The following is a 14,945-nucleotide window of genomic DNA, read 5'->3' on the forward strand; positions in this document are numbered from 1 at the left end:
TTCGTTTCTAAATTGTGGAAAAAAATTAATATTTTTAATGATTGCTATACAGCAAATGAAAATACATTGTAAAAATAACTGTAAATTCTACAGAAAAAGAAAGAAAACATATTTTTTCACGTAAATCATTTTGACTGAAATTTAAAGCTCGAAAAGACTTTCATTTTGCCCTTCATAGATTCCAGGAAACCTATATTTGTATTGAAAAATTGTATTTTATATCGACACTGTTACAATCTAATCTTATTTTTTTCTTTAAAATTCATATTCATCGATAGTAATATTTGATAAGGAAACAATGTAAAATCAAAAAAAATATATATATATGTCTCTTCCGAAATTATTGAAAAAAATAATTTCTCTTAATAATTGCTATACAACATATGAATATACATTGTAAAAAATTTCTGCAAATTCCCCAGAAAAATAACGTATTTTTTACAGGAAAACAGTTTAAAGAAAAATACCTCTTTTTCTGTTTTTAATCGTTACTCACTCACTACAAAATAAAATTTTTTTTTTACAGATTTTCTGACGGATTAAAACAGTTTCTCGCTGTTTTTCTTACAAATCATAAACGAATTCAAACTTTCAATTCGAATTCTAGTTTTTGCTATGCAAAATCGCTTAACGTAAGGTACCTTTATCTTTTGTCAAATCAGTCTACGACTATTTTCTGTTCTTACTCTCATTTTGCAGAAATTATTTCACAGGTCTGAACATCGTATAAATAAAATTGTGATTCAATGAGATTTTGTCTTGAAAATTATTAGGTAGAATATCAGGTAAAGTATATATATATATATATATATATATAATTTCTCAATAAGTTAATTTAAGATAAATTTCTGTAATTGTACACCACTATAGTTTTAAACTTTTGTACAATTTAATATGATTTCAATACGTAAGGCTTTTATGCTCCCAATGCGTTACAATGGTGTCACTCGGGTTCGAATCCTGGCGTAGACTACTCAGGCGGATTCTGCTTTCAGTTTGCATTGATCACAATGCTGTTGCAGTCATATATAGTTGTTTTTTATTGTTAGAATAAAATAATATTTTTGTTAAAATAACAGAATTTATTTCATCAAATAAAAGTGCTTATTTATTCAAAGAACTGGCGTATCTGTTTTTAAATTACAGTACTTTTTGTGAAATATACAGTTTTCTACTAGCACCCCAGTTTCTTTGTTCTTTAAGTTTAATAGAATTTTTATGGAATGCAACATATAATTCAAAATCTTATATTTCAGTTTAGTTAATTTTATTTTTCAAAAGATCAGCAATAACCATACATTATCATAGTGGCTATGTTTGCAACACTCTAAGGAAGCGCCTCAATTTGCGTAAAGCAGAAATAAAAAAACGATTAGTGAGACACATTACCACAACTTCAGACTTATTCTATGAAGATTATCCCTGCGAGCTAAGTATATGGATAGAAAACAATTTCTTCCAAGAACTTTCTAACATAAAATCTTGGTGAAAAAGGACAAAAAACCTTTTTTTTTCTCTACTTATGGATGAGAGGATATAAAGGGTACAAAAAAGCGAAAGTAATATAGGGTCTTCGACAGATAAGGAGTCATCGTGATTGATGACGTTTTTTCCCGAACCGTAGAGAAATTGTCTCTAGGTGAGGCGAATGTGGTGAAATTGAATATTTAGGTTAGAGTCATTCACCTACTTCGCGGGAGAGTATTATTTGAAATAAGTCTACTGAGATCGAAGAACTTTTGAGTTTCTTCATGAGAATATGTTCTGCGGAAGATATTTTTGTTCTTCATAATGGACTAAAATCGTCTTCAATTCAGTGCAAAGTGGTTGAGTTAATAAATTTCGAGCAAAATTAGTATAGAGGTATTGAGTAAACTCGAGTAACTTTTTGAAACTTTTTAAACTTTTGAGTTAAGATAGCATTTTTTTACACAAAAAATAAGCAAAACTAAAAAAAAAGTCTTTTTTTAAAAATACATTGATTGTGGGTTTATTGAGTTGTTTTAAGAAAGTAAACGAAAGATTTCAATCAATTGCAAAACGCTAAATAACGTTCATGATTTATGATACACACAATAGTTTTTTGATTTCAACAATAATTGAAGTAATAAGAAAATAATATGGAACAAAATACAGAGGAAAAATAAAAACTCAAGAACAACTAAAAAAGTTACAAATAATGAAACACAAATGTAACATGAGAAGAAATGCTCATAAGAAATTCTCGTAAGCTGCTACATAAATCTAAGAAAGTCATTTTCTGAAAACTCTATTGATTCGCAAACGATAAACTGATATGAAATATGAAGCAAGGAAGTTAAAAAATAAACGAAACGAGGAAATAAACAAAAAAAGACTAATAAATAAACAGACAGAAACGAAAATGAAAATACTTATAGCAAAATCTAACTAACACGCAGTTTTTCTAAAAGTAATCCAAAATATATGCTCTAAATTGCAGTTGAAGATGAGTTAGCGGAGAAAGATATCTGTTTTGAATTTATTACATGGGTAATTAAGCTATAGATGTCAAGCATATTAAAGGCGGACCCTAACTGTAGCCATTGCATCTGGAATATTCAGCATTTATATAATTTCAACTATATATTTTATGTTTATATTTTTTAACCCAACAAATTTTTTTTTACTTACTAATAATTTTGAAAGCAAACTAAGACAAAGCAAGCACAAAAATGTGACAGGAAAATAAGGTAAAGAGTACTATCCAAAACTCTAAATGGGAGTTACAATTATGGCACATTTTTCTACAATAAACAAAAATCATTCTCCATCGTTTTATTTATAACGTATTTAAGCACATGTCACCATTATTGACTGTTTTGATAGCAGCATGTGCTCCAGATGCAGCTGGTTAATTTGAAAATGTAAGCATGAATGTCAATCTAATACGTGTTTCTTTTGGCAAAGTCATTAAGCTCCTCTTGTAATTATTGCACATATGACAGACTTATGTATAATGCATAGGCACATATGTAGAATTGTTCATGTGTGTAATTAGTCTCCACGTTGAAACAAATTCTTGCAAAATTACCACACTGAATGGTAATAACATTTATGGTGGGAGAAAAACCTTAATTTTGATTAATAAAACCGAAATATACGGTATTTAAACCATTCGTTTGGTAATTTTTTCGTTTGTATGGTAACGATTAAAAAAAATTCAGGTTTTCAAAATTACAGCTCTTATTACTACACATTTAGTAAAAAATACAAAACCAAAAAGTAAATTTGTTGTTGTTGTTGCTAATTCCCATCTGGTCAGATCAATAAATCCGTTAACGTTAAGAAAATCCGAAACCAAAATGGGAGAGGAATGAATGTCGTTCCAGTCCAGCCCTAAACAGTTCAAAATGTGCTCAGGTGATGCCTGGTTTTGTTGGCATTTAGGGCAAAGAGGAAAGATCTTTTGATTAGCAGAAAATGGGAGACTTTGTAGGTGTCCACTGGCCAGTCGGGATAAGCAAATGTTGGTCTGCCTGTCTCCAGGAAAAAAGTAAATGTAACCGTATGAATAGTTTTTATGCCATGCTGTAAGATATCATTTTGGAATTATTAAATTTCGACATATTTACCAAATTTCATCACATACTATAAAGCTATATTTTAGTTTTATTTATACCAAAATCATTACCAAAACTTTGCGGTAAAAATAACGAAACTTTATTTAGTGCTTTTAGTGTCCCCATAGATCCAGAAACTCGGTAAATTTTATCGTATTCTGGTAGCTTTGTACATACTTTTTTTTTCTCAGTGTTGAAATACGGCATAAATAAAATGATTTAAATGTAAAACAATATTTGTTAATTAACCGCTTGTATATTTTCTATAACTTGCAGCCTTCTTTTAGTATTTCTGGTGTAAACTTGCTTTATCCATGTTTTAATTATAATTTTTTGAAGCAACTTGTATGCATACTGCCACTACACCTACTTATATGTATTCTAGGTAATCAAAAATTTGACTAATATTTTAATGGGGTGACAAAAAGCATCATGAGAATAAAAATGTGCCATAGAGTATTGCGTCACAAATTGTATTGCGAGGATAGAAAATACAAAAACCTCTTGCATGTTTCCACGTTACGCTGGATAAAGTTTTATAAGATATTACAACATATATATATATATATTTGTTTAACTACAAACTATCAATTATTCGAAAGAGCTTCCACTGACAACATTTTACAACGTCGTACAAATGATTCCTTGTTACTCTCGAAGATTCCAGATGTGCTTTTCATGTCTGTTAAAGCAATAATATTTTGTGCTATGATATCCTCTTGCCTGTTTGCATTTCCCACGATTTTCACCCACTCAAAGTGGTTTGCAACCTTAATATCTATAGCATGTTTATATCCTTGAGATGTTTTTTATCATCCCACTGAATTTGTCAATGGAATATCGGAACACTCCACATATGTATATATTTATATAATTAGTTATTTTATTTTCGAAGATATGATATACGAGTATTTTATGCAATTGGCAGATAAGAAAAAGTTCACCTTTTCGTGCAAATTGATTTCGCAAAGAAATTAATATTTCTCGGTTTTTGAGAAGTAGGTCAAAGTATAAAAAAAAATATCTGTATACTTTCTTCCTCTACGCCCTTAATCATCCTTCTTTTCTATTCAAAAAGAAGTTCTTTCAACCCATACCAAGTAATTTATTCGATTTTCTCCAATCTCATTTGAAAAGTTTTTGCAATTGCATTTTAGACAGTCAGCGTAACGTCTAGAAATAGTATTCAGAATGATCTTATTCACAATAAAGCTTTGTGATTAGAAATGGTTGATGAAAGAAAGAATTCATGGAAGAAAAAGAGACGGAAAGTTTTAAAATGTCACGCAATAAGAAACTTTTCCTAAATGTCTCAAAATATATTTTGTTTCAAGTTTTTTACACTGTTTTGAACTGTTCTTAAAATTTCTTAAAATTCCAATAGAAAGTGGTTTAGAGGTGCTTTGGTTTGAGAAAAGTGCTGCATATTATTGTTTATTATTTCTTTACTACCGTGCTTTATCAAGTTTTCAAACTTTAACAATGCTTATAAGATAAATTTTAAATTCATGTGAACGCTAGATTTATTTCATATCTAAAAACGCATACTATTTTCAGTATACTATTTTATTTTAAATAAACTTCAGACAACGAGTTTTACGGAAATTTTTAATTGTAGTCATTATAAGCCATAGAATATTGAATATTATAATTAATAAAATTTTTGTTGTTAATAAAATTTTGGGGCACAGTAGATTTTAGGACATATAATTTTTTTTATATTTTTCACCCTAAATTTCAAATTTATTTTTAGTTCTTTTAGATTCAGATGGGCACCAGCATCATCTAACCTTGAAACATATATTGATTCTATTGATTAAGCAGGTAAGAATTTATGAAGATTTTTATTTTTGAAGATGTTTGCTTACTTTCATATAAAAGTTCAATTAATTGTAGAAAGACATTCTAATTAAATTATTTTTAAAAAAGGGTGGCATAATGAAGTATAAAGCTTTCCCTTTAGAAGTTATCAAATTTAATTGCTTTACTGCTAAGCATAAAAGTATGATAGTTTGAAATTTCATATTTAGTATATAGTGCACCTTGGGACAGAGGGAGGTTTCCCACCTTGGGACACTAGATATGCATAATTAATCATTAGTAAAAATATATTTCTAAAAAAAAGATATTGTGCATACAAAATATTTTTTAATTTATATAATTTGTGTTATTAATAGTTATTATTTCTTATTTTGGAACTCATTAGACTTAACTAATGGCAAGAATTAGAAGCAAAGAGCATAAAATTAATGCTGTAGTTCTTGCTAACAATGTTTAAAAAGCTGCTACAAAAGTTTTATCAGGGTAAATGACTTATAGGAGAGCTGCTGAATTCCACAGTATTAGTAAGACCTCTGAACCGCTATATTATTTACTTTAAAAAAAGAGAGCAGATAAATTCTAACTTAAAATATATTTCAAATTTACAGAGTAGCAAAATATTCACAGATGAGGAGCAAATAAAATTGGTGGACAATATGTTACAAGCCTCCAAGTACTTTTATGGATTGACAGCATGTGACGCACGTGCACTTGCATATGAATATCCTTCAGCAAAGCAAAATAACATTCCTCCTAACTGAGAGAATGAAAAAAAAAAGCTGAGAAAGACTGTTACATTGTGTTCAAAAGAAGGCCCAGTGCCATGTTTTCACTTCGAAGACCAGAACCAAGTAGTCCTTCTTGAGCAAACAGCTTTAAAAAAGGCAATGTGAATAAGTTTTACGATAAATTAGAATTGATTCTCCAACGAAGAACTTTTTAGATAGCGAAATTTTAATCTTGAAGAGTTAAGACTCACTGACTGTTCATGTACCACCAAAGGTTATTGCTGGAAAAGGAGTAAAGCAGGTAGGGCAAATGACATCAAGAGAGTGTGGTAAGCTTATAACAATTATTTCTAGTATAAATGTTATTGGTAATTCAGTACCACCACTTTTTATTTTCCCTAAAAAATGTTTGAACATCATATGTTAAAAGGGGCACCCCTGGTATCATTGGGGCTGCAAATTCAAGTGGTTGGTCAACACCTAAATATTTTTGCTTTATCTCAATCACTTTGAAAAACGTAAAGCAACAAAAAAAAACAGTATCATCTTAATAGTTGACAACCATAATACACATATAACTATTTAAGCCATTGATTTATGCAAAGAAAATTGTATCATTATGCTCACTTTGCCACCTCACACAAGTCATAAACTGCATCCTTTGGTTAGTACTGTATTCAGCTCAATTAAAGAACATTATAATAGTGCTTGTAATCAATCAATGCTTACGCATGCTGGAAAGCCTATAACAATCTATGATATTGCTGAATGTGTAAGCAAAGCATATCCCCTTTCTTTTACACTCAAGAATAGTGTTTCTGGTTTTCAAGTAACTGGTGTCAATCCCTTTAATTGATGCATTTGATGACACTGCATTTTTATCAGCTTTTGTCACTGATAGGCCAATTCTATAAGCAAGTTTATCTGTGCAAAATATGAATGAGTTCCAGCAATTCACCTCTACCAGTAATACCTGAACAGTTGAGGCAATTTCCAAAGGCAACATCTCGAAAATCAAGTTACCGAGGGCGAAAAAGGGAAAAACCTGCTATTTATACAGACGCACCTGAAAAGAAAGGTACTTGAAGATGCTATTAAGAATAAAAAAAGACTCTCAGGGAAAACAAAAAAAATGTATGAATGGAAAAGGCTAAAAAGAGATTAAAGAGCTTTAATTCAGCAGTTGTAGTGAAAATGAGCATCTAATGCTCTCAGAATCAGTGGGAAATGTATCTGGAAGAAAACCAGTAATTAGTGATCTATGTAATGATAACAGTGATGATGATGCTTGCAGCTTGGATGAAATGAACAGTGAAAGTGACAATTATATATTTAACGATAAGGAAAAAGTTCACCTACAAAAAATGGGTGAAACAAGCTTATATGTGGGAGATTTTGCTGTTACCAAATTTACGGGTAAAAGACTTATTGTTGCTTTTGTAGGTTGTATTGAAAGAGTTTATGGAGATAAGTACGAGTTATCATTTTAGAGAAGAGTAAATCATTCTTCAACATTTATTTATCCCGAAAACGAAGAAAAATCGTACATAAATTCAAATGACATTTTGTTAAAACTTAAAGAACCGGAGCAAAGCACTGAACGTTCGCTAGATTTAGTATTTGATTTTGGACGGTTACAATTGTATGTAAAATTTGTTAATTAGATTTGCAAGCAAGTACTTGAAACTAGCAAAAAAAGCTTTACTAACAAAATTAGGAAATGTAAATTTATTTAGTTATACTTTTTTTCTTAGAAAATTTCTACTTAACTTTTCACATTTGTTTAAATGTCCCAAGGTGCACCACTGGAAGATACACCTGTGGACAAATAACAAGGTAACTGAAAGAAATTTAAATTTATTTCTGCTACAGATACAAAATCCAACCCTAGTTAAAAATGTTTTCAAATGTTACAAGAATACCAGGTAAAATTTTGACAATAATTGATCAAAATAAAAAAAAATTAAAGAAAAAAAGAAAGTAAAAAAGTGTCTCAAGGTGAGCCACTCTTCCCTACCTATGAATTAGGAATGGCAGATGAATAAGATACCTTAGATAAATATTTTTGGACCTACTTTTGCATGTATAACAGCTTATATTTGTAAAGTCATCCTATCGATAAGCTCATATTGTTGAGAGCCTTAAATATCAATCACATTGTTGAGAACCTCAAATAACTATGCCAAAAGTCTAATGTACAATGGCATGCCTGATATGGCACGTCTTAAAAATATGAACTCTACATGGAGAAATCTAGCATTTATTCTTGCTTTGAATTTGTTTTAGATAGTCATATTTCACTAATATGTCTTTACTCAAACTTAACAAACTAACTCTAGATGCCTCTCATCATTGAATTATAAAACTTTAAAACGGAAAATTCTCAAACATAAAATCTAACAAATTAAAAGTATTTAATTAAAAAGATAATAATTCCCTTAACCTAAATTTAGAAGAATTTTTTTAATTGTTCTTGTTTTTCGTATGAAAGCACATTGTTCTAAAGATAGAACAGTAGTTTTCAGGTTTGTTGCTAATAGGGTAAGCATTCAGGTTTAAAAATAGGGTTAAAAACTCTAGATGCCTCTCATCATTGAATTATAAAACTCTAAAACGGAAAATTCTCAAACATAAAATCTAACAAATTAAAAGTATTTAATTAAAACGATAATAATTCCTTTAACCTAAATTTAGAAGAATTTTTTTAATTGTTCTTGTTTTTCGTATGAAAGCACATTGTTCTAAAGATAGAACAGTAGTTTTCAGGTTTGTTGCTAATAGGGTAAGCTTTCAGGTTTAAAAATAGGAAGAAATAAAATAAAAGAAAGTTTTGGAAAAGGAATATTTCAAGAAATTGAGCTATAATGCAGGCTTGTCCAGAAAACTTATCTAATAGTTAAAAGGTAATAACTATTAGGTAAGTTTTCAAGGTTAAAAATTGGCACTATGTATGTAAACATATTTTTAAATGAAAAGAAAATAATACAAACTATTGTATACAAACCGTTTTAGATTACAGTATAAAATATAGAGGATTTCAATAAAAAAAAAACTTGGCATGTTTAAAGTTACCAAAAGCAAATCAGTGGTTTAACGACTAAAGTGGAAAACCGGTTGAAAAACTTTTCCACAAACACGCATAACAGAAAGCAAAGCTTCCAGTCATTAGAGTTTTATATTTTAATTCCTGTTGATGAGTTCGTGAAAAATCTCCTTCCTTCCCAGATTTAATGAGATCTGCACGCACACTTCTATTCCATGTGAGCGTTAAGCAATTTCATTTCCTTTTTTCTGATGTCTCAGCCAATCAGTAAAACTTTCGGTTCTAAGCTGAGTTTGTTATAAATTCTGATTTCTTTAATTACGGAGAAAGGTTTGTTGAATTCTGTTGAAATTATTGTCATTATCGACAATGACTTTCAGCCAACACGCATTAATGCGCAAAACACTGGTGCATGAAGATGCGTGTAAAGAAGAAGCGTGTGCGGCTAATGGTTGCGAAGAACTTAATTAAAAGAGATAAAAAAGTATCGTGCGGATTTTTCATTTCGTAACTGGTCTTTTTTTGAGAAAAAAAGTTAAGGAGAGAGTTAATGTATTTTTTTTTATAAATGAAAAAGTACATTTTTTTTTAAAATAATTTATAATGAAAAGAAAACCAAGTAGGTTTATTTTTAACCTTTGAAAACAAGATTTGTCATGATTTTTTTTTATATAATCATAAGCTACACTTAAGCTCAAAAAGGAGCTTATGTCAGTAAAGAATATTTTTAGTCATGGGTTGTGAAAGAGCAATTTAATAGTGCGTGTGTATATATTTTAAAGCACTTAATGTTCATTAAAGGTAGGTAGGTAAATCTTGAAAAAACCTCGAAATCGTATATCTGTCTAACATTATTAACTTAGATTTGCTAGTTTTTCTTCGTATTATTTGCTTTTTAAGAAATTCTTTAGAAAAATTCACTAACAGGATCAAATTTGAAATGGCGGTTAGAGTTAAATTTCCGACTTGCATCATAATATATTTCTAAATTTTATTAATGCTAGGATATCTATATATATATATTTCTCTTCCACGGAGGGAAAAAAAAAGCCTCATTACAACTCCCCGAACGGCAACGCTAAAAAATCGACCAATGATCGCAGCTAAATATGTCACATGCCAAATCTAGCGGAGGTGGCTCAGCATATAGCGCTTTTAAAAACGGAAACTGAAATAACCTTAAGTTAGGCAGAAGTGAGTAGTCTTTGTCGATAGATATCTATTTTAGTATTTTGTCGAAAGCGCTTTTTTTCACGAATTTATATATTACGAATTTATTTGACGATCTTTAAATTATATCACGAATTTATTTGTTTTATTATTGTTATTAGTTATTCATTAAAAAATGAGTCTCAGTCGTGCTGTTACGCTCTAAGATTTTATACTATAGCACATTTCTAATAGGTTTAACGAATTACATGTCATTTATTTGAATTCAAATTTATTTTAATGACTTAGTATTTACTAAAAAGATGTAATTTTTTTAAAAAAACATTCTGTTATATGGATTTGAATGATTGTTTTGAATTCTTAGAATTTTGTGTATTTGCAATGTACCTAAGTTAGTAGCGAGCGAAACAAACCGTATGAGATTGCGCTGCAATTTTCGGGGGTAGGCGAGCGTTAGCGAACTAGGGGCTCAGCCCACTAGTATTTAAAAAATATTTTTACGGAATACAACTGAGAATAAAAATACTTTCATAATATCTAAAATCATTTAGTACTTACATTGGACGTCCAACTTTACAACATCACTTTCACCTTGGCCTTCTATATTTATTGCTTGACATCTGTAGTGTCCTCTACTTTCCTTTGTAATTCCTCGAAGTATCAGTGATTGGTTGTTGACCTGGACACCCCTAGATACATTTGTCGACAGAATATCGTCGTCGGCATACCATGTTACTTCCGTCACAGCGGGATTAGACTTAATATTACATTCAAAATACACATCACTGCCTTCTTTAATTCCAGAGTGTTGGTTACTTGCACCCATGGCAACTTTAAGTTGTGGAGGATCTGAAAATAATAGTTAAGTGGAAAAACTTTGAAATTTTAAGTTAAAATAACATTTTGCATTAAAAAAAATTATTCAATGAATGCTTAACATTTTGTTTCATTTAGTTTCAAAGCATTACGATTTTGAAAATTTAAATTTTTGAGATAGAAAATGTTTGTTACTTCATTTGAAAAGAACTATTGTGTGAATTTCCGTTTTGATCCAAAATTATTTATCTTTTTGAATGTTTTCTGCTTAATTTATAGATAAATAAATTACTAAAATCAAAATTAGAAATAAGAAGGAAGTTATTTATCTCTTATGTACGTATTTTCTATTCACTTTTTGAAATGAAAATGTCAATGAATAGTTTACTTATTAGATGAGCAAGAATAACGCACGACAAAAAGCAATAAAAGTTTGTATGCTAGTTGATTACAAAGTAGGAAAATCACGGATCTATTATTTGAGGGAATCCATTAAAATTGTGTTGCATAGAAGGAACACTATATAAGAAATGGTTAAAATAGTTTTCTTCTTAATTTATTTGCAGTAACAAGTAACTTAATTAGAATTTGTCAGACATCATTGACTTATTTTTCAATATTGCTTTTAATGAATCAAAAGTAATGTCAGTTTAAAAATAAAGATAGTTTTTAAAAAAAACTACATTAGTGTCTTAATTTTTTAAGCCTGAAAAAATTGATCAGAAATATTTAATTTAAACAATAGGATTAATGGCATCAATATTATCTGTTGTTGTTGTTGTTGCTAATTCCCATCTGGTCTGACGGGTCAATATTATCTAACAATATCATGAATATCTAACAATCATGATCTTAGCAATAAGATTCATATTAACATGCTATAATAATATCATAAATAATATTAATATCTAAAAATGCTGATTTTAACAATGAGATTAATGACATTAACATGTTATAACAATGTCATGAATATCTAACAATCCTGATCTTAACAATAAGATTCATAATGTCAATATGATATAACAATGTCATGAATATCTAAAAATCATGATCTAAACAATATGATTTATTTAAAGCTCTTTTTCTGCATGGACATTACATTTTAAATAAGTGCTTTTTAAAAGTTTATTAATGATTTTGCTTTTTTTCCCTCTATTTTTATTGTATTTTAATTTTTTGTAAGGCAGTTAAGATGAGGTAATTTTAACCTATCATTTACACCAGACTTTATCCCTTTTCCTTTTTTTTCTTTTGTTGATGTATTCGGTAATGTACAGACCCATACGAAAATACACCAGTTTGTACCAGTGAACTCTTTGAAAAAAATGAAAGTTAAGCACTAAAATGGCACTATTTAATGATATTTTTGAAAAGAAAAAAATAAAGATTTCTTTCACATAGCTTCTTTCAGATAATGGTGCATGTTTGCATTCTAACTTAAAAGAAATTAATTAACCAAATTTACTTAAACAGCAACTGAAAAAAAAGTTTGTAATGAGCTTTTTTCTTAAACTCTGAATTTCAACTTAATTTGTTCTTCGTTGTTGACATGCTCATTATTAAATGATTTGAAATTCGAAAAGTAATGTAAACTAAATTAAATATACTAGCGCAATTTAACTGAAATTATAAATTTTGGATCAAATAATAAGTGTACTGCAAAGAGATTCGCACACTTTATATTTTCTAAGTAGCATTATAATATGTTTCTAGACATACAGAAACTTTCTAATTCTGGAATATTAACTGCATATGTGTTGCTTACGAACTAAAAATAGAGATTAAATAACTCAAGACATTAACATTTTAAAATAAATATATTTTATATTAAAAATAAAAAGCCATTAATTTTATAGAAATTTGAAAAAAATATGGTAATGCGAAATTTTATTTTATTTAAATTCGGATTCTCTTCTCTCTCTTGTTATTATTTTTTTTTAGTTTACAGAAAAAAAAACTAACAAAATTATTACAATTTGGCAAAATTGATCAGTATATGAGTTAAGAGAATTTATGCAAAGTGTGCCGAAATTCGACCAACTAATTCACAGAAATGCTGAAGGGCACCAAGAGGATGAAAACTTATCATCAAACTTTACTTGATTTTAGTCATTTAATTTTAGTCACAAGAAATGGTTAGAGAATCAAAATCACGTAAATGCCTTCATTCTCTGAATCCAGAGGAGATAACTATGGTGGTCAGCAGAGCATTTGGTTCATTCATGATGCCTCCACAGTTCTAAAATGTACGCAATCATCTTGGTGTAACATAAATAAGAAAATAGTTTGAACACACTTGACTCGTTGCATCGTTCATACTTTTGCCAGATTTCAGTCCGTGCACCGTTTTTTTCTACAGAATTACCTTAAATCACTGTTACACGACTTGCATGCACATACGCATCGAAGAATCTCTCAAATTAGATTGATTCTGATTTGGCTGATATCAAAAGCCTACATATTATTTTCAAGCATATTCTGGAATCATTTGTACGTCGCTGTAGACATTTCAATGGCGTTAACTGATGCCAATTCGAACATCTACTGAAGTAATTAATAAGATGAATCATTTTATTAGATAAGAAGTTTGTAGTATCTTTTATGACTCTTTTCCAACATGACGCTGAAACCTTTTTTCGCGATTTTCAACTTCTCAACGTGGTTTACAACCACATGTTCTGTTGTCTGGTATTCCTTTTACTACCTTTTAATACTTTTTAACACCTTATAATTTTTCGTTTGAATTCTGAATTTCCTATATATATCTGAAAAGGGAAAATTTATTTCGTCGAAGAGAGAGAAAGTCTTTAATGCTAAAGGAAGAATGTGTAGGATAACAGTGGAGAGTAAATACTGTAAAGGGACATAATATAAAGTCAAAAACTTTATAATCTAATATCTGTAAGAGTCTATGCATAAAAGAAACAACCATTAGGAAAATAAGTATTCGAACAAAAAATCTTGAATTTAGCAAGCAGCTTATTAAATATGAATGCTACTGTAAGTTTTTCTTATAACTTCGAGAAGGCAATTAACGTATTCAACAGATTTGATATACTAAATGATCTCAAAAAAGGGAATGAAAAAGTTCAGGAAAGTTTTGGAAGGAAAAAGACATTATTCCAAATATAACCATCAAGCTAATAATAAGTGAAAGCATCAGCAAAATAAAGCTAAAAACTCAACAGGCAAAAAAACGTTCACCAATAAATATAGTATCATCATCATTTTTAATATTGATATAATTCGAAACATATACAGTAAGATGATGTAAGAAGTCAGAATAAACATAAAGAAATTAACAACAAAATGCAGAAAACATAGTCAGAAGGTGCATATTAACTGCAATTTTTTGTATCGATATCAGTCAAAATTTTTCCTACAAGGTATTGTCAAAACCTAAATAGACAAATTGGAAACTAAACTGAAACCAAACAGGGAAAAAAGAAAAAATTAAAACAATTAGGAAAAGAAAAGATGAAAATAAACAAGAAACAGGAGTACACTACTTAGAAACAGTATTACATTTATTTATTGTCACAATACTACCTTATCGTAAAATATTAACATGTCTCGGGAATCTAGCGTTTGCTGGACTTACTATTACTTCATAGATTTTGAGACTCCAAATGACTAAGTAAATGAGCACAGACAAGAGGAAATTGAAAGGCGGGAGTAGAAAATCAAAATTTTTATAAAAGTTTAAAGAAGACCTCCATTAAACAGTAGATTGTTTGTAAGTAATACCTTTACATTTAAACTGTTTGAATATTTTATTTTCTTTTC

General features: G+C 29.2%; 1 protein-coding gene across 1 annotated transcript in view; it reads right to left on the reverse strand.

Moving 5' to 3' along the window:
• Window positions 1–14,945, reverse strand: part of LOC107446499 (neural cell adhesion molecule 2) — a 204,297-nt gene that overhangs the window by 48,346 nt on the left and 141,006 nt on the right. The window contains exon 6 of the mRNA XM_016061170.4: window positions 10,902–11,192. Within this exon, the coding sequence (XP_015916656.2) occupies window positions 10,902–11,192 (291 nt within the window). The remainder of the gene's footprint in view (window positions 1–10,901; window positions 11,193–14,945) is intronic.

This window comes from Parasteatoda tepidariorum, chromosome 3, assembly GCF_982258835.1.
Source record: "Parasteatoda tepidariorum strain Cologne lab strain chromosome 3, Ptep-v5.0, whole genome shotgun sequence".
NCBI lineage: Eukaryota > Metazoa > Arthropoda > Arachnida > Araneae > Theridiidae > Parasteatoda > Parasteatoda tepidariorum.